The 27,213-nt window shown below is 42.1% G+C and overlaps 1 protein-coding gene across 5 annotated transcripts in view; it reads right to left on the bottom strand.

The window, feature by feature from the left end:
- DNAI1 (dynein axonemal intermediate chain 1) overlaps window positions 1-27,213 on the bottom strand; it is a 136,584-nt gene that overhangs the window by 59,176 nt on the left and 50,195 nt on the right. For all 5 annotated transcript variants that reach the window (XM_053932955.1, XM_053932953.1, XM_053932952.1 and 2 more), the window contains exon 13: window positions 14,629-14,876. In XM_053932955.1, the coding sequence (XP_053788930.1) occupies window positions 14,629-14,876 (248 nt within the window). The remainder of the gene's footprint in view (window positions 1-14,628; window positions 14,877-27,213) is intronic.

Raw genomic sequence — 27,213 nt, 5'->3', positions numbered from 1 at the left:
CTGTAACAGTTTTCAAAAGGGCAAGAAAAGTTTGTGCCACTGTTCTTTTCTCTTTTTCCCTCTCTCCAGCTCAAATCAACTATCTCAGCTGCTGCTTCCAGGTCCTGTCTTCAGAACCCAAGCCTTCACCACTCTTGTTCTTCCTCTTCAGCCTGGTTCTGCAGCTGCAAACACATGGCACAGGACTACCCTGAATTACAACCTCCTTTCTCTTACATTCTTGCTAATTAATTAGAATGACACATATTTTTGTGCAACAACTGGTGGTGATCAGCAATGCTGATTCTATGCTTCTCCTTGGGTGCCCTGCTGCCTAACCAGCCATCTCCTCTTTTGTATCTGTGCATTTAATTTCCCCTCTCTAAATGCAGTATTTGCTCTTGTCTTTATTGAATTTCATCACATTGATTTTGGGCCTTTCTTCCAATTTATCAGGATAATTTTGAACATAATCATGTCCTGCAAAGTGCCTTGTCCTCCCAGGGGGGCTTCCCTATTCTGTAACTTGAGTTGTTAATGAAAGTATTGATCAAAAAAAGACCAGAAGCGACAGCTGGAGAGTCTCACTTGTAGCACTTTCAGAGTCTGACAGTCAGCTCTGTATAACTGCTCTTTGAGCACACTGCTTCAGCCACCTGTGCAGCCTCTTTGTGGCGATTTTACCTAATTCATTTTTCTCTGCTTTGGTTATATGTATGTCACTGTGTAAGCCTAGATCAAAAGTTTTAGTTCAAGATGGATTGAGCTGATAACCTTGATTGCCTCTCCCTTATCCATGAGGCTTGTCTCTCTGGAAAAAAAGGAAAAGAAATTGTACTGGCTTAATAATCTATTCTGGACAAATCCATGTCAGCTTCTCTGAATCACCTTATTAGGTAGATATTTAACACTAGTGTTGCCATTTATTCAAGTGCTTTTCCAGTATTTGAAATTGGTCTGACTGGTCAGTAATTCCCTGGGTCCAATTCTATCATTTTCCTCTGGACATTTTTCCACTCCTTCCAGCCCTTTGAGATCTTTCCTCCTTTTCCTGGCCATGCTGGTGCTACAGGCCAGTCTGCAACCTGATGCATTGCTGTGCTATTACCCACAATTTTTACCCCCTATGGCTGGCTTTGGATGCCTCTAGCTGGGTGAATTGTCCAGATGTTGTTTTCTGGGCTCTGGTACTCTGTCTGTACCACTTCCCCTCCTGCATTTAAGGACAGGTCCTTTGAAGAAAGAACCTGCAGATACCTTTTAGGCAGACACTGGCTCTACAGCATCACGGAAAGTGTGTGGGGACTCATGACAGTAGACTATCATATTTTAGTTTGCCCATGTCATAGGTACACAAATAAGTGTGAGTCCCTAGGTGACAGTGGAGTGGTGCTTCCCCTCATCCATGCTGCAGAGCACATCCCAACCCTGCCTCTGAGTCAAGGTGTTCACTCAGCTCACATGCTGTAAATGGGTTTGCACACAAACCCCAGCCTCTGCCTAAAACCCAGGACAGATGTAGCCCAAAAACTCTCTGAAATGCATATAATGGCATAAAATTGGTCTGGTTATTTCTTTTAAGTGCTCCTGGGTATGATTAATCTGATCTTGCTGATGAGCAAGAACTTATCTAAATATTCTTTAATATGCTCTTTCCTTATTCTGACCTGTGCTTTTATCCTCTTGTTACATTAAGCAGAGAGTCTCAGACACTCACTGTAAGATTAAAGAATACAGCATCAAATATTTCATCCTTATTCATACCACTCAGTAGTAGCTGCAAGCTTGCTTTAGTAATAACTCTATATCTTCATTCCTTTAACTACTTACATGGTTCCCAAAAGTTTTCCCTTTCCCTTTAATGACCCAGGATAACCACAGCTCACTTAACACATTCACTTCTTTTTATTAATTTATGTTTGTGCTTTTCCTTAATACTCAGCTTTAGACATGTCTTTGTTTCTGTGCCTCAAGCGTTTCTTTGTAAGTCACTGTTGAGCTGTAGATGCAGCTGCACAGGCCCCTCTCAGAGGCTCTGCCATTCTGCCCAGCCCAGCAGCTCAGGGATTTCATTCACCTGCCTCCTTAGCTGAAGAGAGACACAGACTTGCAGACTTGCACAAGTCCACAGAAGTACAAGTGCTTCCCAGCCCTGCTGTGCACTTTCAGCCATCCTCTTTTGCCCATACCTCGGTCATACAATGTCAGCAGTGGGATTAGGACCCTTCTCCTTATATTCACAGAGGCTAAAGACTTTTACTCCAGGCTTCCCACTGGCAAACATCTGACCCTTGAGGAAGGGAATCAGCCTCAGTTCTCTCTTGCAGTGCCTGACCCGGCAGCCAAGCACAGACACAAACCTGCTGTCCAAACCACATTTCCTGTGTCAGAATGCACAAGCCTGGGCCAAAGCAAAGTGCCAGAAGAGCTCCGGACTCACTCGAGGTGGACAAGCTGAACATGTGCTGGGATTTAGCAAGAGCACAAACTCTCATGGATGCAGTTTGGCTGCATCTATTGCACAATGGCCCAGCTCACCAGCTGGCAGATGAAAACTGTATGGATTCTTTCAGAGACTAAGACAGACCAAACTACAACTGGGAATACCCACCTAAACCTGGCCATGCTAGTCCAGTTGTGGGCACCTTTGATCTGTGTAGTGGACACTTTCTCCATTTTGCAGCTAGTCTGCCTTTTAGTCTGCCCCAGCATCATGCTGAGGGCTCATGTTGAAGTGTGGATCTACAATAAATTGCTCCACAGGTCACATCTTCCAAAGCCAGTTTGATTTGCCCTGTGCTCTAGTGCAAATATCTTCCTGGACTACCTTATAGCAGTTTCTGATTTGAACTAAGAAGCAGTTCTATTTCTTCACGCTGTCACCCACTCAAATGTGTTTCTTGTTGATTCCTGACAGCAACTTCCACGAAAACAGCATCCAGAAACATCAAGTCATTACCAGCAGAGAAGAAATCTTTCACTTTCTTTTCCTGTCAATGATAAATCACAATTTTTTTGGTTATTCTCCTCTCTGGGTCACTTATCTGTGCTGTTTGCCAAGGGATCTGCTGGTCTGAAAGTCTGCTTCTACACTCAGCTTATCCAGAGTCCTCTGACTTTTTTATTTTGCTAGAGAAAATAGTTTGTCCATCCTTGCTGCTGAGACAAAGCAGTGCATCTACAACAAAGTTCCCAAATGCCCTCCATCAAGGACATTGCCAGCTATTCTGCATTTGCTGCTTATCATGTCTGACACAATAAGTGGACCTTAACACTTTCCAGAGGATCCTCTGCCAGCAACCACAAGTGAAGCTAAGGCCAGGCACCCTGACGAGTGTAAGCAAAATGCAAGGCTGCTCTCCTGCAATCAGTCGCAAGAGATACACCAAAATTAATCACTTGGCCATCTAGAAAGTAGAGTACTTAACTCACAAGCAAAGTAACTCCAGCATCAGTTTTTATACATCCAGAGACAGGAAGAGGAAGGCTTAGAGGTGAGGAACAGTGCAGTGTCTGGAGCCCTTCCTCAGTGCCAACTTGGCCAGCAGTACAAGTTATCTTATGTAGAGGTGGGAGGAAGGAAGACAGAAAACTTCATTCCTCACTTTTGTTATTTGAGATAAAAGCAAAAACTGAGCTTAGTCCAGATGACTCATTTTGACTCAAGGCAGTAATGAAGATTTTAAAGGGCTGTGATAACTGAGTGCAGCCTGGTCAAAGGTCAAAGCAGCACAGTCAGACTCTTTGGCTAAGTCTATATTTGGTGAAGAAAGAGCTTCTGGGTCCTGCTTACACTTGGAGCATATAATACGACTGTGGAGAAGATTTAGCTGTGCTCTGGTTATCTGTAGGTGTGGACTTCTGCCAAAGGTAAATGTGGGCAGGCAGGCAGGAACCTTAGTATGACCGGCTGGTCTTTCAGTGAGGGGCACCAGAACCATGGAATCACCAACATGCCCATGCTGGAGCCAGCAGGGCTCCTGCATAAAGGGCATAAAGGGCTCCTGTCCTGTGATGCACCCTGAGCAAAAGAGATTGCTGGTCTCTATCTGCATTTTTTGCCATTCCTGTCTATTTCCTGGGAAACAGGGAGCATTTCTGCTGTGGGATGTCTAGTAAGAATGGAAGATCTCAAAATTTTTTTAAAAAAGGCATGCTTTGGTCAACATTGTCATAGAAGGTATTACTGCTTGATTTTTTTTTTTTTTTCCTCAGAAACCCTGCTGTGAAAGCACAGTCCCTGTCCACATCTGTCCCCCTGGGCTCTAGAAAAATACTGGTATAAACACAGTGAAGCAAGCCACAACAAAAGAGGAGAGACCATCCCAGAGATGAAGAACCAGGTCTGCCATATGGTGAGAGCTGGGCTGTCATTGTCACACTCAGGAGTTTTTGCACATCCAGGAACTTCACGGTAAAAAGAGTCCATGAGTTGGGGTCACCTCTCTGCCACTGACTGAGATACTTCCATGGGGAGGATGCTGGAGACTTTTTTGAGGCAAAAATTACTTTTTAGGCCAGGAGGCTGATGCCTGCATGAGAACAAAAGCAGATAACCCAGAAAGGCTCATCTGAGCCTCTCCCTCCTAGAATCCATTTATTGTTTAAAAGAAGGCAAGTCCCACATCAAACTACAAGTAAAACAGAAGCATTAAGGCTGCCTTTCTTTCAGTGACATATAAAAAAATAAACTGTAACTAGACATTTAACAAAACTAACTTTAAGGAGTACAGGCAGATATATCTGACTCTGTAAGGCCTGATGAAATTACATCTAGGGTACTTAAGTGAGCAGCTGAAGCAATCTCTGAATTTCATAGCAATTAGCTATGAAAACTAGAAGAGAGGAGAGGTCCTGGGGGACAGGAACAGGGGAAAATGCCCCCAGGAAACACAAAACAATCCTGTCTTGAAGGATAGGTTAAAGGACAGTGGATGAGTCAGCCTAATGCTGAACTTTGAGAGCTGGAACAAAGTATTAAGTCATCTGTACATATGTACAGGATAAGAAAATGAGAATCAGTGAATATGGTCTCCTCAAAAAAAGACCTTGTCAAAGAGAATTTATTTCCTTACTTATCAGGGTAACAAGTCTAAAAGAAAGAGTAGATTTCTTATCTTTAATTTTGCAAGGCTTTCGGCATACTCCCTATGATGTCTTCAGAAGAAAGATAAGAAATTACTGTGAAGTGGCTGAGTGCTTGAAAATGAATTCCCAAGAGTTTAGACAGCGATTCTTGACCAGATGGGAGAACATCTCTAGATGGTTCCCATGAGAGATTATCCTTGTTTCTTTTAACTTTTTTAGTTTTATTCTTTTAATTTTGTCTAGCCTCTGTTCTAGGTAGACTCTTCAAGGCATCAGGCTCAGTTCTATATAATATTTTCATTAGTAAGTTGCATACTGAATTGCAAAATACACAGAACATTTGCGGATGATGCAGTTGAAAGACATTGAATTCCATTAGGATAAAGACTCTACATTATCTTGATCAGCTGGAGACATAATCTGAAAATAATAAGGTGAAATGTGATAAAGACAAGGGCAGAGGGACACAGACGAGAAGAAGAAAGCATTAAATATGTAGAAATTAGGGAATTTCTGGCTAAGCGACTGTAGTGCAGAAAAGCATCAGTGGCTGGTGAGGGAAATCAGCAAAGTGATACTGCCGGAGTGGCACAGATATATTTTCACATGTATAAAGAAGTGTGTACCATGTAAGACACAGAAGGCAATATCTCCAGTCTGTCAGTACTGATGAAGACACCTAGACTGCCCGGTCTCATTTTGAAGAAAACACTTCAAGAATGATAACACAATGTCTGTGAAGGCATGATGGGAAGAAGAGGACACTCTCAAGACCTCTGCCACTTCTCGTTTCTGTCGTTCACAGTTTCCCAGTTCCAGAAAGGAAAGTTCAGTTTTATTTTAAATTAATCTCACCTCTTACATGTTTACTGTGTGTCATGTTCAATCACACTGTGACTGTTTTGTTCCCTGCAATAGATGAAACTGCTTTGTATAGCAAACAAGTCTTTTGAGTGTGAGTAAAAGCTGATGGGGAGAGATAAATGAAAATTACTTGTTACTTAAAAATAAATCCATTGAAAAATGTTCCTATCTTAAAATCTGGGGTTTCTTTTAAATGCAAATGTTCCAGCTATGACAGGAATCTGCAGATAAAGGAGCTGCTAAGCAAAGGAGGGTTTTCAGTGCTGTTTAGTCTTTTGCAGAAAAATCTGTTGACATTTTACCATTAAATCATGCAACAAGAGAGAATGGATCAGTTCAATTTGCTTAGGAAGTAAACTTGCCTCAATGACAGCAACCATTGAAGAGGTAAGGTCTATAAGGAGTAACTCCTTCTAAGGTGAATCAGTAATATTTAAATATTTGGCTGTAGTGTTTGCCTTAGAGAGGAAATGGCTTAGACATCGAATGAATATCAAAGTGTTCAGAGATTCCAATGTCTCTCAATCAGTTTGGGCTTCCTGCATTTCTCTTACATCTTTAATGAGCAACTCTGACCTAAAGGACTCCCTGGCGTCCTATCTGTAGCAGAGGCAGGGATTTACTCAGATTTCTCCTTACTTTACCCACTGTATGTTAGTGATGATGAACACAGCAGTTAGGAGAGTCAGGGTGGCTGACAGGCTTGGTAACAGTAAACAGGTACTGAAACAAAGTTAGGTGCTTCATCTACAAAGAAATCAGGCATCAACCAAGGCAGCCAGCCTGACAGGATCATATGTCACCAAGTAAAGATGCAGGAGGAAGAATTCTTTCAGAATACCTATGATAATGAAAAGCATCTCAAGACCCCCTGGAACAGAAGACACAGCCCAGCACTGCCTGGATGCTCCAGGAGCAGCCCTCAGCTCCAGCTGTCAGGCACCCACATCATGGGCATGAGGTTGGATGACGACTTTATTTATGGGTTCCACCAAATATTCAGCCTATCTGGTGGAATATAGCTGTTCTGGCTACAGGCAATACCAGAGACTTCCCATCTAATAATTTTGTAAATTATTTCTCTACTTCTAGCAGTATATGGTTACTTACAAGTTTTACTACAAACATTCTCAGGGTTTTCTCCTCCAAAGTCGTTGAAAGCTTCCTGATAGCTGAGGGAAAACAACTAGATGAGCTCAACAGCAATGAGGAAACACTCCAAGATAAACTCCCACATCATATTTAGTCCCATAAAAACTGTTCTTTAGAAACACACTGCTCTTCTACACCTCGATCAAGTGCCCTCCACCCTGATGGGATCTTCCTGGGATTCAGAGTACCAGGCGCCATCTCTTCAGCACAAGTGAACTCAAGAGTGCAAGGTCAGCCAAGAGGAGCAAGAAATTAGGCTTACGGCATCAGACCATCCACAAATTTTGGGTATAGAAAAAGGGTAGCTTTTCTTTCTTTCAAAACTTTTTTCTTTCAAAACTTTTCTTACTAAAGAGCGTATGTGGTGGTGGTGGGTGGGACTCAGCAGTAAGCAGAGAGCATGGACATAGGAGTGCCACTGAAGCAGGGCAAAGGCCCAGCCTGAGGCTTGTGCATTACTCATGCTTCAGAGACTCAGATTTATCTGAAGGAAGCAGAGCTCAGTTATAAATAGCACTGGATAAGGCTGGCCCTACTTTCAGTTTGTTTTCTTCCTGCTGGGATTTGGATGCTTTCCTTTGTACAGTGTTTCACCAGGAATCTGTGTGCTTGTTCCCCTCACAGCACTGCCCAATGAATTTATTAGGCTGGCATGTTAACAGACGAGGAGGGAGGAACCAGACATTAGACTGTCACCTGTTTGTCCTGTCAGTGTCAGTGTTCCCATGTCAGATACAGCACGCAGCTGAGCAATGCATGCCAGAGGCCAACAAAGCTCAGGGGTATTTCACCCGTTGCAATTCACAGCTCTTGGTTTCAATTCTGACTGTGCTCATGGTGCAAGATTCCCAATTTGCAATAGACAAAATACAAAGTTTCCCACTCTGTGTGCAGGAAAAGCAGGCACACAGGGCAGGCAGGTTCACACCCAAACCCCCAAGCTGCCTGATGTTCCTACATCAGGAACAGTGTCTGCAATATGCCTGACAGAAGGTTCCCATCACCATAGGATCACGTGGATTGCAGCAGGGATGGGGAGAGACTTTCCCAGAGCCTGTTGGATGCTGAGAGCCCCGGACACCACATCAAGCTGTGGTAGCTCAACGTGGCTCTCGGGGTGGGAGAAGGGTGGGAGTTATGGCCAGCCCCAGCTCCCTGTATCTCACTACGTATCAATGTGACCTTGCCTGCAGCATCCCTGCCCAACTTGCCTCTAACTCTGCCATTAACATTCTCTTGCTTTTATTTTATCCTCTTCAGAGCAGCATTCTGTTGTTTCACAGGCTGTATAAGAGCCATTACAACCCATCAGTGTGTTTATATGTACACTATAAAGCAGCAGAACAGAATTCAAAGACGCAAGCAACCAAACAAATGCATTACAACCTCTCTGGTATTTTAAACCTCAGGCTAACATCTTCCAACATCCCAAGACTTAAAGGGACTTCACAATTTTATAAGTGAAATTTTCTCCACAAATTAGCCCCAGTGCAACTAACAGGCAAAGAAAGTTTCTTGTATGTTGCTTGGAGACACCAGAAAAGAAATAATCAATCTGAAAACCCATAGAAGGATGGTTTGGCTCTTAAGTAAAAGGAAGAGGGTAAGAGTAGCATGAGAGAAGAATCTATTTAGCAAGAAATAGTGAGAGCAGAAGGTAGAAAATAAGTTCAGCATCTGAATGAAGTACACAGGGAAATGCAGCATCAAAGCAAAAAGAGCTCATTTTTTAGACAAACATTACATGATCTGCAATGGACACTTTGCTAGACAATTTCTAACCCAAAAGAATCCATGCCCAAGGCACAATTTAAAAATAACCACGAATAATTTCTGAATCTCCAGAAGATACCATCTCAAGAAGTACAATAGCAAAGTTAAACTATGAGAGATTTTGTTCATTATTGTCAAAGACATTTAGGAATAAGCATTTGGATGTTTACCTTTCCTAACCTATAGTGGCTTAAACAGTGTCCAACAGTTTTGGACAATGTATAAGCATACTGCAAAAATTTTATCCAGCATTTCTGCCACCAGACTATCTTGCAGTTTCCATCATTTCTACCATGCAGAAATGAGCCCAAAGCTTCCAGATGATTTTGTGGTTCAGTACAGCCTTTCCAAAAAGTGGTAGAAGTTAACTCTGTGGGACATAGGATTTCCTCCATTAGGGCTGTGCTCAGAGCCCTAAGAACAACCAGAAAGCTGCTGATCTTGACCCTGATTTCTACAGCAAGCATATAGCAACTCTTCCCAAGCACAGCCCTTCCTCCCCAGTTTCCTTCAGGAGAGGACAGGATCACAACTGATGCTAGTCAGTCACTAAATGCCTCATGGTGCTGCAGTGAGGAGCCAGTGTCAGGTACTCAGCAGACAGGACAACTGCTGCTGCAACAGCCTGTTACTGGACACAGAATTCAGTGTACAGAGCAGGACTGCAGCTAAGGACTGCAGGAGGAATAAAAATTACTTCCAGCAAGAGAGCCTCTGACAGACAGATATCTTTGGACCCAAAATACATGCTCACTGGTCCATGGACATTTCTCCCACTGCTTCCTACTTCTGTGCAAGTAGAGAATGAGCAACCTCTCTGGTCTCTTTTACTTCTGGGATGTCAGAAGTTAATTCAACTGTCTGTCCTGCTTGCACTGGCCAGGTATGCAAGGCATGGCTGGCGGCACAAACAATGTAGTAGAAAGCTGGAGCTGAAGAGGAAGGTCCTCTGTGAAAACATTGAGCTAACCCAATATGAGAAACACAGTTGGCTTGCATTACTGAAGAGGTTTGATGCCAAATGACCCTCACAATTAGGTTTGTGCTCCATTTTGCTTTCAGGCTAGATTCTTCCCCCTTTCTTGGGTTTAGATTCCTTGGCTTCAGGTCTCTGTTTCAGATTCTATTCTCCAGATTCCTATTTCTCCTCTAGAGTTATCCCCTAGCACTATCATCACAGAGTTGAACAAGATTTTTTTTCACTGAACTCTCCTCAGCAACCACCTATTGTGTGCTTTTTAGTGAAGAAAACAGGTGGGGTGTTGAGGCTGTTCTGATACAGCTGATCTTTATTCTGACCTTGATAGCAACCTTCTATCTTATATTTTTCTTGTATTTCCTTTGCATTAAAAAATTTGTGTGCCTGAAGCCACAGGTACAAAATATTATGTGAAGCAGTAACATCTCAGAGGCAATGCAAGCAGCAAAATCTGTTTGTCTGACTGCAGATGACAGATTTAGGAGAATGCTCATCATGAGAATGAAACAATGTGCTGGTGTGACAGTGGATTATGAACAAAATCTTTTTTTTTTTTTTTTTTCTAAGTGCAGAAAATATGTTCAACTTTTCATAAAGACCTTTCTTTGTGGAGTTGTGTTTGGAAGCACAGAATAGGGTAAAGAACAGCAGGCTGTGCTTACTTTAAAGGGACTTTCGTTTACTTCTATCAACAAAACAAAAATTCAGAGAGCTTGGGGTGGCTTCACAAATTGCAAAACTTCAGTGTAGATTTATTTAAGAACTTAGACTAAAACACAGAAAATAGACAAATAGAAGGGATAATGCAATTATGTGACAAACTCCAGTGAGCAATTTCAGGTGTGTTTTGTCAGGTTGACACTTGAGATGGGACATCCACAAGTTCTGCTGGAAAACTGTTCTGCAAGCTGACACTCCTTTTACTTTCCTTTGGTAGTTTGAAGGCTATCACCATCTTGCCTTGACTTCTTTGTCGAAACCATGAGCATCACATCTAACCTGACTGGGATTTGGTGAAGAATTAGCCTGCAGTGGCCAGCCCTTTCTCTTCCCATGTAAAAATATAGGGCAGAAAATAATTCTTTCAGGATACCATCTGAAGCTCAGGGTAGCAGCTCCTCAGGGAGAACAGATCAACTTCAGTAAATCAACACTGAACAAAGTTATGTTTTTAACCAGTGAAATCCCCACAGCAATTCCAAAACACACTATCCACATGGGCATGCGAGATTTGCTTGAAGCACAACTAAAAGAAATGTTCCGTTTGCAAATCCTAGGGTCAACACTCTGCAGTGGGAATTTCATCAGTAACTCTGATGGTGAGCAAGTAAAAAAAAATATTTTCAACCCTCTGCAAGAGGATTAGCTCTGCACTAGTCTCACCAGAAATAACATGCTTTTGGCTTGATGTGAAAGTAAAATAGAAGCTCACAGTGAAAAAAAATCTGTCAAATAAGATGTGTTTTAGGAAGGGGATTGAGCAACAGAAACAAACCCTAACACATAGTTTCAGTTATCAATTCCTAATTCTGAATTACTCCAGCTTCCAAATAGTTCAAACCTAAAACATTTGGTATATCCCAGTGAAAAAAGATAAGAGAAAAATCACTCTTCTCAGCTGTAAATAAACCCTAAACATAAACTTTTTAAAAGAAAGGAGAAAGAAGAAAAGCTAAAGCTAGAAAAAGGAGAGGTTCTATGCTGAGAGCCCCTTCCCAGCAAGGTGTCACTTTTCCCAGAGAACACCGCTCCTGTGGCTGCAAAGTGTCGTCCAGTAGTTCCACATTGGCCAACCTCATTAACCTTCAGAGCCAAGCCCTGGGACTGAGCCATTGGCTCAAAAAACACACTGTTCAGGGACTTGCTTTGTAGACCTATTCAGAGATGATGGGAGTGTGAGGATTTTGCTGACTAATTGAGAATTATTTTTATTAAAGAGGAGTTTAGGTTAATGGCACCATTAACCATTAGGTAATGTTCCCAGCAGAACATGACAGGTTTTACACAGTTTTTTAGGAGGTGACTCCTTTTAAGCTGGTGTTTACATTCAAAGGGAGAGGCCTGAATTCTCTGATGTGGGAGATAATTTCTAGTTCTATGATCCTATGACACCTGAGTTTTGATGGCAGAACTGCATGCATATCCATTCATATGTCTATGTACGTGTTTATTCCTCTCTGTTTATTCCTCTCCGAGGATTTGGATCCTCACCAATTAGTAATAAGCAATTAGAAATGTGTAATTTAAAACAGGCTAGACTTTTCCATTATTTACAATGCAATAGCTCTTAATACTTGAGAGATAATTCCCAAATCTATAAGAAACCATTGCTATGCTTTTTTAAAAAATAGGGAGTGGTATAAGGTAGACAAACTATTTCTTAGGTAACAGAAGTAGAAAATTTGTATTATTTCATTTTGGTCTTACCAATGGGAACATTACATCAGCTTTGTTTTATGCAAATATACTGAGATATTACTAAGTCACTGAAAATGAAACAGCACAAGAAAAGAGCTGTCAGTCTGTTTTACCCACTTCCCATTTTGCTTCCATTGTGAAAGGACTGCATTGTTTCAAAAGAAAAAAGCCAGACAGTCCAGAGAACAAAGGCTCCTAATTGCTCAGGATACCATTGTTACTTTTCTACTTTGTTCATTTTTCCTATAAAAAAGGGGGATTTTTTTGAGGTCTAGGATCTAGACAAAGACTGGCCCTCAGACTAGTGGGGTGGTGGTAGGGGAGAATAGGGGATCCTTGAGCTAAATATGAGAAAAAAAGCATCACTTTCTAGAACATTTAATGCTGAATGAAGAATAACAATCCTTTGTCTCAACCTAACATATAGTCCATGCTGCTTTTCATCACATTGAATGGAGTGCAAATCTTTTCTAAACCTTTTGGCTGATATTGACAAATGCTTACACTTCATCTCTTTCCAACTGAGGTACAAGCTCTTTGGATTGCTGTACAATCACCTAACTACTAACTTTGCTTGCTAGTTTTGTAGAAGTTAAAAATTCTAAAGTTTAGTAAAATATTGGTACTTTAATCACAAAATCACAGAATCATTTGGGTTGGAAAGTTGGAACAAGACCTTTCTGTTCCAACCTCCTTGCCATGGACAGGGACACTCCACTAGAACAGGCTGCTCAGAGAAATTCTCTTATTGTCAGAGAAAACTAATGATTATGATTCTCAGCACTCAACCTCTGGAAATAAAGAAGCAGGAACTTCTTTACACATCTATCCATATCCATGGAGTAGATTATTTCCTTTTCAGAGCTATCTTCCTAGAGTGTCTAATGATTTTTTTCACTTCTGAGCCTCACTGCTGCCAAGTGGTACACATAAACCTTCCCCTACAAACCTCACAAAGAATGCCTCCACTGCTATGTGTACCTGCTCCTGGTCTGCAGGGAACAGGCTGCTAATAACGCCTCTTCAGCACACAGTCCTCTCCAATATCATCTGGGGCACAAGAGATCTGGCATTTTTGTGTCTCTAATGTAACAGCTGCGACTTCCTATAGCATGCTGCAGCAAGACCATGAAAAACTTCACATAGGACTTACTATTTTGCCAGGTTTTTGTACTGGAAGCCTAAATGGCAATGGGAAAAGCTCAGAAGTTTTCTTCATGGGTGTGTGTGTGTGTGTGAGTGTGTGTGTGTGTGTTCAGGCTACTCTGTTAACCTCTTATAGAAGAGGTATAAATATCTGCTAGAGGAAAAGCTTTGGACAGACAGGAAGGAAATATAAAATTCATGTCTTCTCTGAAATGTTACATTTGCACAAACTCTCTGTTTCTAGCAAGCAGAGGTCTTGCTCTTGGCATATTCCACATTCATCTGTAGTCCCATCAGGTTCCCTTGATCTCCGGGACTTTTACTGGAAGATGGAGCCATGGCTGGGGGACAATCCTTGCAAGGCATGTGCCAAAGTTCAAGGAACACGGGCGTGAGGCTTTATCAGCCAGCCTAAGTCAGTGACAGCCACAGTCACCACAGCAACACCTTTAGCCCAGGCTAGCAAACCAAACACACACCCATGCATCTCAACAGCCCCATACAGACCGTGTTAAAATATGTGCTGCCACATTTCTACTGCTAAGAACAAGATCAAAAGCACAGATACCAGTGCTTCAAACTGAGCTCAGATTACATTGCAGACACAGCTAGTTAGCTGGATGTAGCAATGTATTTACCTTGACCCTTCACAGTGCCACCCATCTGGTGGCTCTTTGTGGCAGATGCCAGAGTGGCAGTAGTTTAAGAACATTACCTGCACACCGCAGTTCTGAATTCACTAGAGTATTTCAAGGTCAACTAAAAGTTAACTAAAAGGTAGGTAGTGTGTCTTGAATCCTGGTGGCAGCCAGTTCCACAGGCAGCTGCCCCTGAACTTACTGCGCCCAACAGCACTCTCTTTTAGGCTCATATACTTGTTTTATTTGTTTTTATGCACTGCTTATCCTGTGATCTGTTTGGAACACAAATAGTGTTGCATGCTGGTACATACAGAAGATACCAGTTCTTCTCCAAAAAGATGTCAACTCTAATAATGAAAACTAAGGAGAAATAATTGTTTACAGCACACTTTTGCTCACATGTCTAGTGGCTACTGAGGACCAAGGATTCATTGCTTTGCCTTTGTGCATAATTCAAAATTAGCTTGAAATATAACTTAATCAACCGCATGTACTAAAACAGCACCCTTTCCCCATACAGGACATTCCTGCTGTGCCCAAGCTCCATGCAATTCAAGGCCAAATCACAGGAAAGGAAAACACCCTTACCTGCCACACTGGCTCTGTGTGCTTTCCTGACTTAGCACTACTCTTGTAGCTGGGCTGGGAGCTTGCCTTCTTCAGGTTGTAGATGGCCACATTGCCGTCATAGAAGCCCACTGCCAGGAGGTAGGGGTGGTCACTGTGGAAGTCCAGGCACATGACACCACTCTCACTGCTGAAGGAGTACTCTGGGAAGGAGGGGTTCTTCAGGGTGTAGAGCAGGAGCATGCCATGGCCCTGCTTCATGAAGTCATCTAAACAAGGAGATGTCAGATCAGTTTCCAGGATCCTCAGCTATTGAAAGGTAGAAACAGACAGCTCTCGCCTATGCCCAAAATCTACCTGAATGCAAAGTTACCAGTCACAGGACCAAATAGTCATTTTGAACATCCTTTCCACCACTGATATGCCACCTCCAGGACATAGGCACAATGTACTTATACAGAAAAATTACTATTTTGGTGTGCTTTTTTTCTCAGGAGAGAGAGCTGTGAGGAGAAGTGTGGAGGAAAGAAAGAATTTTGTGGACATTTCTTTTCTTGGGCTAGGATTACACTTCTTTTTGTGCCCTAGGACTTCACTACACTGCAGACATAAAGGCTGAACCAAGGACAGCACCATTTCAATTTCCGTATTGGCGATATTTGATATTTCAGTCTCCACTATTTTTTCAAAGAAAAAGATTTCATTAATGTATATGTAAAGAATTATATCAATTGCCATTACTCATAACTGGACAATATAAAAGTTACTACAGCTTTATTTTCTATTTATGTCCAACATCTCCCAGTTTGGCACAGAAGCTCTTTTTTTGCCTAGACTTTCCAATATTTTTTCTATTTACTTTCAACTTTTCTTTGTGCTTTCTGAAATGAGCTCTCCCTTTTCTCAGTAGGATCATCTTTCTTTTGTGTTTTTTTGTTATCATGCCCTGACTGTCTCTGCAATTCTTAGGGTATTTCGATCATGTAAAAAAACAATTTCCAAATTCTCTGAAACGGAAAGAAAAGCTGTTGATGTAGATAAGCTCTCCAGAAACAAAGAAGGAACTTTGCTAATCTATGAAAACAATGTTGCCTCTGAAAGCATTCTAGCTATCCAGTGCTTTTTATTACTGCCAATGCCTTCAGGCACACAGTATATGGGAAATAAATTTACTGCTTTCTGTGTTTCAAGTACTCACTATACTATACATTCTGTTTCCAGAACAGTCCTCTCATTTTAAAACTGCTTCCTGCCTTTCTTAACATTTTTTCCGACCTGCAGGATCAGGTCTTGGTAAATGTGTACTCCAGTGATAACACTAACTTTAGAGAATTAGTAGCAAACTGATTCCAAGTCAGCATGCAGGTACAGACATTGTGTACCCCATGTTTAACAGGACCACATTAAAACATTCAAAGAATCAGTAAAGAAACACACATTAACAAAATTATTACGGCTGCTTTGTACTAGATTATAAAGATAGAATATTTTCACAGGTCTCTCTGTACTGGGGATAGAAGAGGAAAATGGCTTCTTTATTTTGCAGAAAGGTGAGATTCCAAAACTGGCATTAAACATATCTGACCCCAAATAATATTTCTATTTTTTTTTTTTAAATGAAGGGGAATCTTACTCTTAGAATTCTTGCTGAAAAGGAAGTGAGCTTACTTTCTCCATCAAAGATTTTCCAGTTCTTTTAATTCACAGAATTGTCTTTGTTCTTAACCAAGTAATGTCATTGAACTGATATTTAGTTGAGGTCCATGCATGATAAGGATGAATCTGTGCTCTCCTTAGAAGCAAAAGCACTTGGGAAGGCTGTGGAAATGACCACCAGGAGTGACTCAGAGCAGAATGAAGTAAAATTGGTTGGACAGCCTTTGAATTTAACCTATATCATGCTCTTATTTCTCTCGGAGTGGGCTGACCAGCCAGGCATATTCCCAGAAGGTCTGTAGTGTACATTAATTTTCTATATGTTAGCAGTGTTTTGAGGAGCCTCAGAGAGCTGGCCCCATGTTCCTTGCACAGACAGCAGAGGAGACACCTCTACAGAGGGTGATTCAGCCAGAGATCTAAGTGGGGTTTTTGGAGGTGGTTCTCTTGCCAGTGACCTAACAGGAACAGAGTCCACCCACATTCCTCAGTGAGAGGTAATAGAGCAGGCCTTCATCAGGTGAAATCGTTCACCAGCTTCAGCAATTCCACCTGAGGGTTAGTCTGGCAGGAGGAAAGCAAAGCCTTGAGAAGAAGCTCTGGCAGAGTGAAATGTAGAGGAAGCTTGCAGCTTACAACATCCAAATGTAGGTCTGTGTATGCTGGCTGTACACTCAGAGTCCAAGCTCTGCTACCATCAGTATCAGCAGCACCTTAAAGGGGAGTTTTCGATGAGTGCTGCTTTACTCTCTAGGCTCCATTGACTGCAGTGGCCACTACAGAATGTTAAACCTGCCTTAATCTAAGAGCTGAATCTTACCCATATGTTATCCTTTATGTTATCAAATACCAGGAATGTGGGTTAAATCACAGATGTGTGAATACTACATGTACAGCTGAAGAATATGATTGCTAAAGTACAGCCTATTCTTGATGAAAGGTAATGTGATGAGAATAACCCACAATTAACACTGAAGCATGAGCCATAAACCTCAGCAAAACACTAACCTGCTGAGCATAGGCATATCCATCTATTTTAACTTACGGTGAATTCTCATTCAGAGTACTAACCTGTGACATATCAATATATTCTTTAATGAATAGTTTTTAAAAAGGGCTTATTTCATTAGTGATATACAGTGTTCCAGAATAGCAAGCACAGCACATACCCACAGCAACACATCTTTGCTATAGCTTTAAAGAGCAGCATTTTCAAGAAAAAGGTTTTTGGTTTTCAGTAAAAACAAGCAGAGTACTGCACTTTGCCCCAAAACACTGGGCAAACAGACTCTCAGGATGCAGGGTGAATCAATTCTAGAAGATCACAGAGCACAGCTAAAAGGTGCAAAAGACACAGACCAAGATCTGGCAATGGTGAACCACTGTTGGAAGTGAAGGTAGCAGCTTCAGACCTGAGACAGCAGCTCTGCACCTCATGCAGATGCAGTGGTAGGGACTGGAAGCGTAATAGATCTGCCCTATGCAAATCCACTAAGTGCAAACTAGTGGTTTTGTTTTGGTTTTTTGGGTTTTTTTTGGGTTGGTTTTTTTTTTTTTGTTGTTTTTGTTTTTTTTTTTTCCCCTGAGATACAAGGGCTGGAGATATTAGAGATATCGGACAGTTTTTTGATAATCAATGCCAGCAGGACTTGTTCTTTACAGGAAGACACAAGAAGAAGAAGAGAATGAACAGACTGAATACAGACTGTATTCATGAGGAGCCCTCAGTGTTCACCTGAGCAGAGGCTAAATTTTAGACACTGACATGTAACAAGTGTATGTAGGAAGACAAGTTTTACTAAGGAAAGATGCAGATAGCATGATTACTGGTCTCAACATGGAGAACTGAGCCTGTAAACATCACATGCAAACAGAAACAGGTTTCAAACCAACTATGACCACTGTCTAAAATACTCCCCTGAATATACCTTTATAGCTGAACAGATTCACCCCAAATCCTTTTCAGAAAAATACTGTAGTGTTAGAAAAGTATCCCAGAATATCATTATCACCAAATAGTTTATACAAAGTAATAATCTGAAAAGCATCTGAATCTTTTATTCTGATGCTTACTAAGTACCTGGTTTAGCAGATTTTTCATTTATATTATTCCTTACCTGAATTTAAAAGAATCAGCAAATGTCCAATATCAGATCAAAGTCTTTTGTTTGCTGGACAGAATTAAAAAAAAAATTATTTGTATCTTTCCCTCTTTATTCATGAACAAATCCATGAGACATGCATGGTTTTCTTCCGTTTCCTCCAAAATGTTTAGGGCTGAACAACTATGCTCAAAGCAACATCATCGCCAATGTAGAAAGCACAATGCTTCAGGTAAATCCTGCAGCCATATAATAAATCTCAGTGTGGGGACCCTCCACGGACATGAGTTAAAGTCAGGATTTTTACTACACAAGGAGCCAGTGCTACAGTTTCTTGTGTAATAAGCTGTCAGATTACTTTCTCTTTAGAGGATTTAAACTCCAAAAAACTGTAGCCTTATATCTTAGATCCTGTGATCCTGTAATGGCTTTCTAAAAATCAAGTCTGTAAGCTGTCTCACTGATATGGCTTGGATCAAGTTATCATCACACTAAAAAGAACTACTGGTACCTAAAATATGTCTTGTGAGCTCTAAGAGCCCATCTGGGAAAAAAAAAAAAAAAAAAGCAAAATGAAGTACATTTGTGAACAACTGATTGTTTCTGAGCATCACAGCTACACAAGCAGTTCTACTCTCCCAGATACACTCGTGCTTTGAGCTGGCTAGCTGGGGCTCTATCCTCTAGGACTACTTTACTAAGAAGCTAAGGGAAGGGGCTGGTTATGCTCTACACTTGGTGGGGCAATCTCCTCTTTGGAGGAGAGATCAGTTTCACAAAATTGTTGGTAGCCAAAGAAATATCTCAGCTATTTATTTGTCTTTCCAATATTTAAAGTGTAGAGGACACAAAAAAAAAAAGACCAGCAAATTTTCCCTAGTAAATTGGAAATCTTCAAAACCCTGAGCACAATCTAAGAACATTCCTGTGCTTCCATCTGCATGGCACAGACATGATGATCAAGCAAGTCACAAATTAGTGAATTTTCAATACTATTTATTTTTTATCAGTGAGCAAATCCTGTGCAGCAGAGCACTGAGCACAGGCTAATCTAACCCACTGTGAAACAAGTTGAATGACCTTGCACTGCTCTAGCAAGACTCTCTCCTGGCTTATTTTAAAAAACTGTGCCAATTCCACACTTTGCTGCAGTCACAGAATTGGTGTGCTGTAAGAAAGGAAATAGCTGGCACTTTGGGCTTAACTGTATGCCAGTAGTTCCGAAAAATCAGGAAAGAACAAATCTTTCCAAGAGCTCAGAGAGTTTGGGCATGGGCTGAATGTGTTTTCAAAGCTCTTCAGGAACAACAATAATATCTCAAAGTTTTATAGCACCTGAGAATGCTTTAAGCTTGTATATGCAGCATTCCTGTTTACAGAATGAGATAGAGCAGCAGAGGGGACTGCCAAAGACACTACAGCAAGCTAGAACAGAGAACAGAACTGGGACTTCAGAGGGCTCTGCCCAAGCAGACCTCATCCCAGGATCCCTGAGAAATTTAAATAGGATCATTTGTGCTCATTCTGTTCCTATTCCTTTAAATGCTCAGAGCACTCAGGTCCACCATACTTGTGTACAACACAATGCTGTGTTGATATATCCCACATCACTATGGATCAGGCTGTGAACCATATTGTGGGCAATGAAAATATGAATATTGGACTTTCAAAACAGTCCCTTCCCAGAAAAGAAAATGTTTTGAGAACTCGTTACTTCATAACTCAAGGCCAGAAAGCCTGGCCTCCTCTTTTCCGCAGATCCAAAAATGTTACTGGCATATCTTGTTTTGAGCCTGATAACTTGGTTTTGGCAAGTATATGCATACTTCATATGAAGATCTCAAAAAACAGAGAAGCCACTGTTTCATTTTGCAGTTTGTTTCAACATTTATTTGCTTTGAGTGATTAAAAAGCTGCACCTAATTCCTTACTTGACTTACTGTAGCAGTCAGAGGCCCTGCAAGGCGGTCACTAGCCTAAGATAAGAAATGCAGAGTCATGATGAGTGAACAGAGCTGCCCCTCTTCCGCACTCAGACCCCTGTTATCTCTCTGTAAGGCTATAGATTGTATTCTCATCGACCCCAGCTATTGGACAATTTCCACTCCCTTAGTACCATACTTAAACCCACACCTTTGCCCTGTTCAGCGGAAGAGCTGTCAGTGGAACCCTTTGCAGAAGCTGCCAATAAAGACATCTCCGCAGAACTCCACTCAGCCTTCACCTCTCTCCTTCCCTGTGTCTGCTGAGGCACTTTGTGAGCACAGGGCTAAAATCACTGAGAGCTGAACTCACTAGAGCTGAAATCACTCCACAAGTGCTCACTGAAGTAGCCAGTGGCTCGGAGCTAGCTGGGGGGCCCAGACAGGCTGTGCCTCATCAGCACAGTGCTATCCGGGACACCTACGGTGGCTGCTGGCCTGGGGGCCAGACGGACCCCTGGGACTCCAGACCATGATAACTTACCTGGCTTGCCACTGCTAATTCTTATTATGCCTACCTTGACTGGATAAAGGACTTCTTTCATATCTGGTGCTTCTCTTCATTAAATACTTTAAAAACTGAACACTAGTCACATTTCAGCATACTTTTGATAACCATCACAGCCTGAACTCAAAAAATCCCATTTATTTTCACCAGCACTGCACAGTACTGCTTAGCAAAAAGCCAGGAACCAACATTTACTTTGTCACATCCAGTGACAGGCACTGCCTCCACAGCTGCAAAGAGAAAGCCACTTCTCAGCCGACATGGAGAAGACTAGAATATTTAGAAATTTTCCAGAGACAAGTGGAGGATATCACATGGCCAGAATTTGTGCGACGGCCAGACATAATTCAAGTCCAAATTTCAAGTGGATGTTGTTCTCTCTCCACATTTGGTGTGTGCTCTTCAACTCTTGAATCAACCTGGGGCTTTTTCTGAACTACCTACAATTTTTCTGCATGCTTTGGAAAATGTTGACTCTGGAATCAAACATAATATTCCAGTATTAGTCTCACTAATGTTTAAATAATATCTCTACTGCTATTCAGGATTCCCTGTCGCACATCAGAATCATGTTCAGCCTCCTTGCCAAGCTACCATACTAGGGACTCAAATTCCTTACCTGTACACAAAAGTGGGGTTTTCTTCATTTTTTTTAAGAGTTGCTGCCTTCCAAAATACAACACTCCTTTTTGTCTAGAGAAGTATTATACTATATTTGACTGCACCAAAATGCATTTGCTTTGAATAATTCTGGTTTACCACAACATTAATCTCTCTGTACGACAGCTCTGTCCCCAGTATTATTTACAACTTCACCTGCCTTTTCATCAGTCACATATTTCATCTGCTGTGAGTTTATATTCCCACCCACAGGACCAATGAAAACAATGCCTAGATCCAGGGCTACTACAGCACCCCCTCTGAGATGCTGCCTCAGATGATAATTCCACCAGCATTTATTTTCTGACATTCATCAGTGGAAGTTGAACACCCCTGTTGAGACCACCTGCATTGGCCTGAACTCTGTGAGCACAGGCATTTCCTATCACAGGGAAATATGTACCCCCCAATTACCAGTGTTAATACTGCAAGATCTGCAAATGCTGAGCAAGTCCACCAGTGCAGAGGAGGCAAGTGATAGATTATTTTGGCTTATGCTGATTTAGATGCTTGAATGTCAAATTTAACATTCTGCTTGACACCTTTCACCAGCTGCTTGACTAATCCCTGTTACTCCTGATCCAGTTAACATTTTTAGCTGGGGCTCTTAGGAACTTGCAGTTTGGATAACAGAGGTACAAAACCAGAATTTCAAAGTCTTCTGGATATTTTGGAGAAGACAAAATTAACAGATGATGAAGCAAGTAGTAATTTATACATGTCCTGAGGCCTTGTTGCCATCCTAATATGTACTGTGGGCTCTGCACGTCAGAGGCAAGACACACCTTAGAAGCAGAGATGGACAGATAGAGATAGCCTTTTTTAACTCTAAAATACAGTCTGGCAGAGTAATACAAGAGAAACCACAGTCAACCAGGCCAACAAAAATGAGTAGTTAGGAACCACGGGAACCATGCACTGTTTGTCAGGGCCTGTGAAAGCAGAGGCTCAAAAGCAAACAAAAACAGGGGAGAAGGGGATGAAAAGAGGTAGCAGTTTCCTGAAAAGAGCAGAAAGATCTGGCTTTCATCTGAGCTCCCCTGAAAGTGAGGGGAGCAGGTGAGCAGTGCAAAAAGAAGGAATATGTGACTTGTCTGAGTTTGTGATGCTCTATATAAAAAACCAGAATTTTCTCATTCTGATCAGACAGGCTTTTTCATCATGGGTCTAGCACACACTATAATTCTTCCTTAAATTTTCTTCTTTAAATAAATGCTCATAAGGGCATGATTTTACAATGTAAATACTAATGATGCAGCTGCCTGTATTTTATGAAAGCTAACATCAGGTTGAGGGAAGGGATTCTGCCCCTCTGCTCTGCTGTCATAAGACCCCTCCTGGAGTGCTGCATCAAGCTCTGGTGTCTTCAGCATATCAGACCTCAGCCTCTTGGAGCAAGTCCAGAGAAGGCCACCAAGATGATCAAAAGGATGGAGCACCTCTCACATGAGGAAAGGCTGAGGCAGCTCTTGTCTCTGCAGAGCACTCTGGAGCTGGGAAGCCAGACAGGTGCTAATCCTCTCGTTACACACTGGGCAGCATTTGCCACAATCACCTGAACTTTTGCTCCTGCCTTTCTTGTTTTCATTGATATAAGCTTCAATTTTTATTGTATTTCACTCTTTAATACCTGAGGCTCTGTTTCCTCTATCCCTGTTCTATGAAACTATGAAATTTGAGAACATTTGCAACCAATTAAATATTTAAGAGTGCCATCAAGTGGCCAAGTGAGGGCCTTCCAGGTGGCATGCAATGATTAGAAATCCCCAGGATCATGCCACAAATGGATATCTACAAATGTGCTGCCTCTGGATAATCAGCCTGCAAACAAGCCAGGCTGCCAGCATTTTAGTATTCCTGACCAGAACAGCTTTGAGGGGGATGCACACACTGCAGGAGATGCTTATGTATTCCATAATTAAGAGACAGGAAAGTTAGTGTTTTATGGCAGTGCTGTGGTCTCTTGGAAACAGACAGATGATGCCTGATGAGATGGACATGTACAGCTCAGGCCATTGAGGAGAAATTGAGAGATGATACAGCAGCTCTGAGAACATTTTTGAAGACATTTGGCAGAAGACCCAGATTTGATAGAAGAGCAAGGAAGAAGCAGAGTCTTACATATGGGCATGCAGTCAGTTTTGCACTAGCATGCACCATGAAAATTAAGAGTAGCCATTACAGATCCAACACCTGCCCCAACCCATTTGCATCAGTAGATAACATCAAATATTTAGGGAAGTATATAAAAACAGGTCATAAAACCAGTGATATTTCTTCTAGAGGACTGCTTAGGCCTCTACTAATTTGTAGTTAAGCATTTCCCAGGTCTCTAATGGACCTCTTCCCATTTTTCAATGCAGCCAGCTACTGAACATTAAATTTGGACAATATTTATCAGAATTCCTCTTTGTATAAGGCTGGGATATAAACCAGATATTCACTTCTTTGACAGAAATTGTAGGGGGCTTTGCTTGTTTTTATTTTCAGTACATGAAATATTATGTATCTTAAGCAGGTATGTTAAGTGTATAATTGGGGGTTAGCATAAATGGATATTAAGAGCTACTGAAAAAAAAAAAAAAGAAAGAAAGAAAGAAAGAAAACACAAATACCTAAACAATTATTAGTCTCAAACAGAATCACATAATGATGGAATGGCCTGAGTTGGAAGATCATCTTGTTAAAGATCATCTTGTTCCAACTCCCCTGATATGGGCAGGGGCACCTTCCACTAGACCAACTCACTCCAAGCCCCATCCAACCTAGCCTAGAACACTTCCAATGACAGGGCATCCACGGGGCAACACACTGGCCTGGTACGCTTCCAATGACAGGGCATTCTCTGACAACCTGTGCCAGTGCCTCAGCACCTTCACAGTAAAGAATCTCTTACCAATATTTAATTTACACCGACACTCTTTCAGTTTAAAGTCATCCACCCTTGTCATGTTCTTGTAAATAGTCCTTGTAGGCTCCCTTCAGATACTGGAAGGACATAAAAAACTCTGAAGCCCTCTCCTTTCCAGGCTGAACAACCCAAATAATCTCAGCCTTTTTTTCACAGGAGAGATGCTCCATCTCTCTGATCACATTGGTGGTCCCCTCTGGGCTCACTCCAGCAGGTCCCTGTCCCTCCTGTATTGGGAGCCCAGAGCTGGATGCAGTGCTCCAGGTGGGTCTCAGCAGAGCAGAGCAGAGGGGCAGAATGCCCTCCCTGCCCTGCTGCCCACGGGGCTCTGGATGCAGCCCAGGACACGTTTGACTCTCTGGGCTGTGAGTGCCATGGCCGGGCCATGTGCAGCCTCTCACCCACAGCACCCCCAAGCCCTTCTGGGCAGGGCTGCTCTGGGTCTGTTCATTCCACAGCCTGTGCTGGTACCAGGGGCTGTCCCAGCCCAGGTGCAGCACCAGCACTTGGCCTTGAGCTTTATGAGGCTCACATGGACCCACTCCTCAAGCTTGTCTCTGGATGGCATCCCATTGTTCAGGTATGTCAAAGCACCACTCAGCTTGGTGCTGTCATCAAACCTGCTGAGTGCACTGGATCCCTCTATCTATGCCATTAATGAAGACATTAAAGAACGCTGGTTCCAGTATGAATCCGTGACCATCACTTGTCACTGATGTCCACTGGGACTCTGAGACATTGAACACTACTCTCTGGATGTGATTATCCAACCAACTCTCTGGATGTATCCAACCAATGCCTCACCACCCAACAGTCCATCCATCAACTCCATCTCCCTCCAATTTAGACAGAAGGGTGTTGCAGGGGACCATGTCAAAGACTGTACAAAAGTCCAGATAAATGACATCTCTAATCCCTTCCTTGTCCACTCCTGCTGTCACTGCATCACAGAAAGCCTCTGGTTTGTCAGGTAGGACTTACTCTTGGTGAAGCCATGCTGGTTGCCTCAATTCAACTCCCTGTCCTCCATGTGCCTTAGCAGAGTTTCTAGAAGGAAACTAGATCCCATGATCTTCCCAGGCAGAGAGGAGGCTGACAGGTCAGTAGTTCCTGGAGTCCTTCTTTCTACCACTTCTCAAGATAGATACAATGGCTTCCCTTTTCCAGTCACCTGGGACTTCATCTGACTACCATGATTTTTCAAATATCATGGAGAGTGGCTTGGCAACCACATATTTTCATTGGGTTCCAAGACTTATGTACATTAAGGTTCCTCAGGTGGGGAATCTGACCTTCTCTTACAGTGGGAGGGACTTTGCTCCCCCAGTCCCCATCCTGATGTTTGTCCACTTGAGAGGTATAGGAAGAGAGGTTGCCATTGAAGACTGAGGGGAAAAAATTGCCGAGTACCTCAGCCTTTTCCTCATTTGTTGTTACCACTTTTCCATAATTTTTTTTATTGGGTGGGTTGCACCTCATTTGACCTTCCTTTGCTGGTTAATGTACCTATAGAAGCTTTTTTCGTGTCCCTTGCCAGGTTCAGTTCCAGCTTCACCTTGGCCTTCCTCACCCCCAAATTTCCTAAATAACATCAGTTTGCACTATACACTGCAACAAAGCAATGGCTTTCAATCTTTTGACCAAGTAACAAGGTCAGGGGGAAAAAGATAGTTGAGGCAAAAGGACAGAGGGTCCTTCAGAGTGAAATTTCCAAAGAACAAAAAGCTGCTACTTGGGAATGGAACTGGTCCAAAAGTTTCATATAAAGCATCAAGTATCCATGCAAAACATGGGGCATATTTTGGCTTACACTTATATATGTTGGATAAAGGATGAAAAAAAAAGAAAATAAATCACAGAACCACAGGATACCTGAGGTTTGAAGGTACCTCTGGAGAACATCTAGTCCAATTCTGCCTTCTTAAACCAGTGTCAGTCAGAGCATGGCATACATGACTGTGTTATCAGATTTTTAAAATCAGCCTCTCTAGACTGTGGAAATACTGCTCTTCTGCTCAACCACCCCCACAGTAAAGAAGTTATATCTTACAATTTAAGGGACTTTTATCTATCTCATTTCACATCAATTGACTTTGGCCTTTCATTTGATACCACTGAGAAGAGTCCATCTCTGTTTTTGTCATTCCCCTCCACCAGGTATTTATCCACATAAGAAACTTCTACCTTTCTCTAGTGACAGCCAACTTTGTAGAACTGCAGCTCAGCCAACCATTACCTAAAATAGATCTGGCTCTGGCCAAAACATGCATCTGCTGTGGGAGTTAAAGGGGAATTTATGTCCCCATTATCTCCCATCTCCCGTCTCCACCAGCCAGGCTGCTGTTGGACAATCGGTCTTCCTTCCAGCATCTCTGCAGTACAGGAAGAAGCCTGGGACTGCATAGCATCTAGAAAGCGTGTTCTGCTCCATAAAATTCCTCTCCTGTTCAGTGGGAGCCAAGGTGGGGAACAGTATAAGCATCTTGAGAATCTACTGTGCTGGCTCCTCTTTCGAGGACTCACCAAAAAATACCAGAGCTGATACAACTGTCCCTCTATGAAGATCTCTTATACAGCAGTGGAAACCACTTCATCACATACTGCTTGATGGGAGAAGCTGGAGAATGCCAGTGAATCCCAGCCAGCTCTCTCACACCTGGAAGAATCTGATAAGAATGACTCAGGACTGAAAGACTTTGCAATAACTCTTGGAGCAATACCTGCTGCCTTTCTTTTATTGCTGGTGAGCCTTTTCCCAAGAGCAGCCACTTGCTAAATTTCATCAAT

This window comes from Vidua chalybeata, chromosome Z (genome assembly GCF_026979565.1).
Source record: "Vidua chalybeata isolate OUT-0048 chromosome Z, bVidCha1 merged haplotype, whole genome shotgun sequence".
Lineage (NCBI taxonomy): Eukaryota > Metazoa > Chordata > Aves > Passeriformes > Viduidae > Vidua > Vidua chalybeata.
This window is presented reverse-complemented; position numbering and strand designations above follow the sequence as displayed.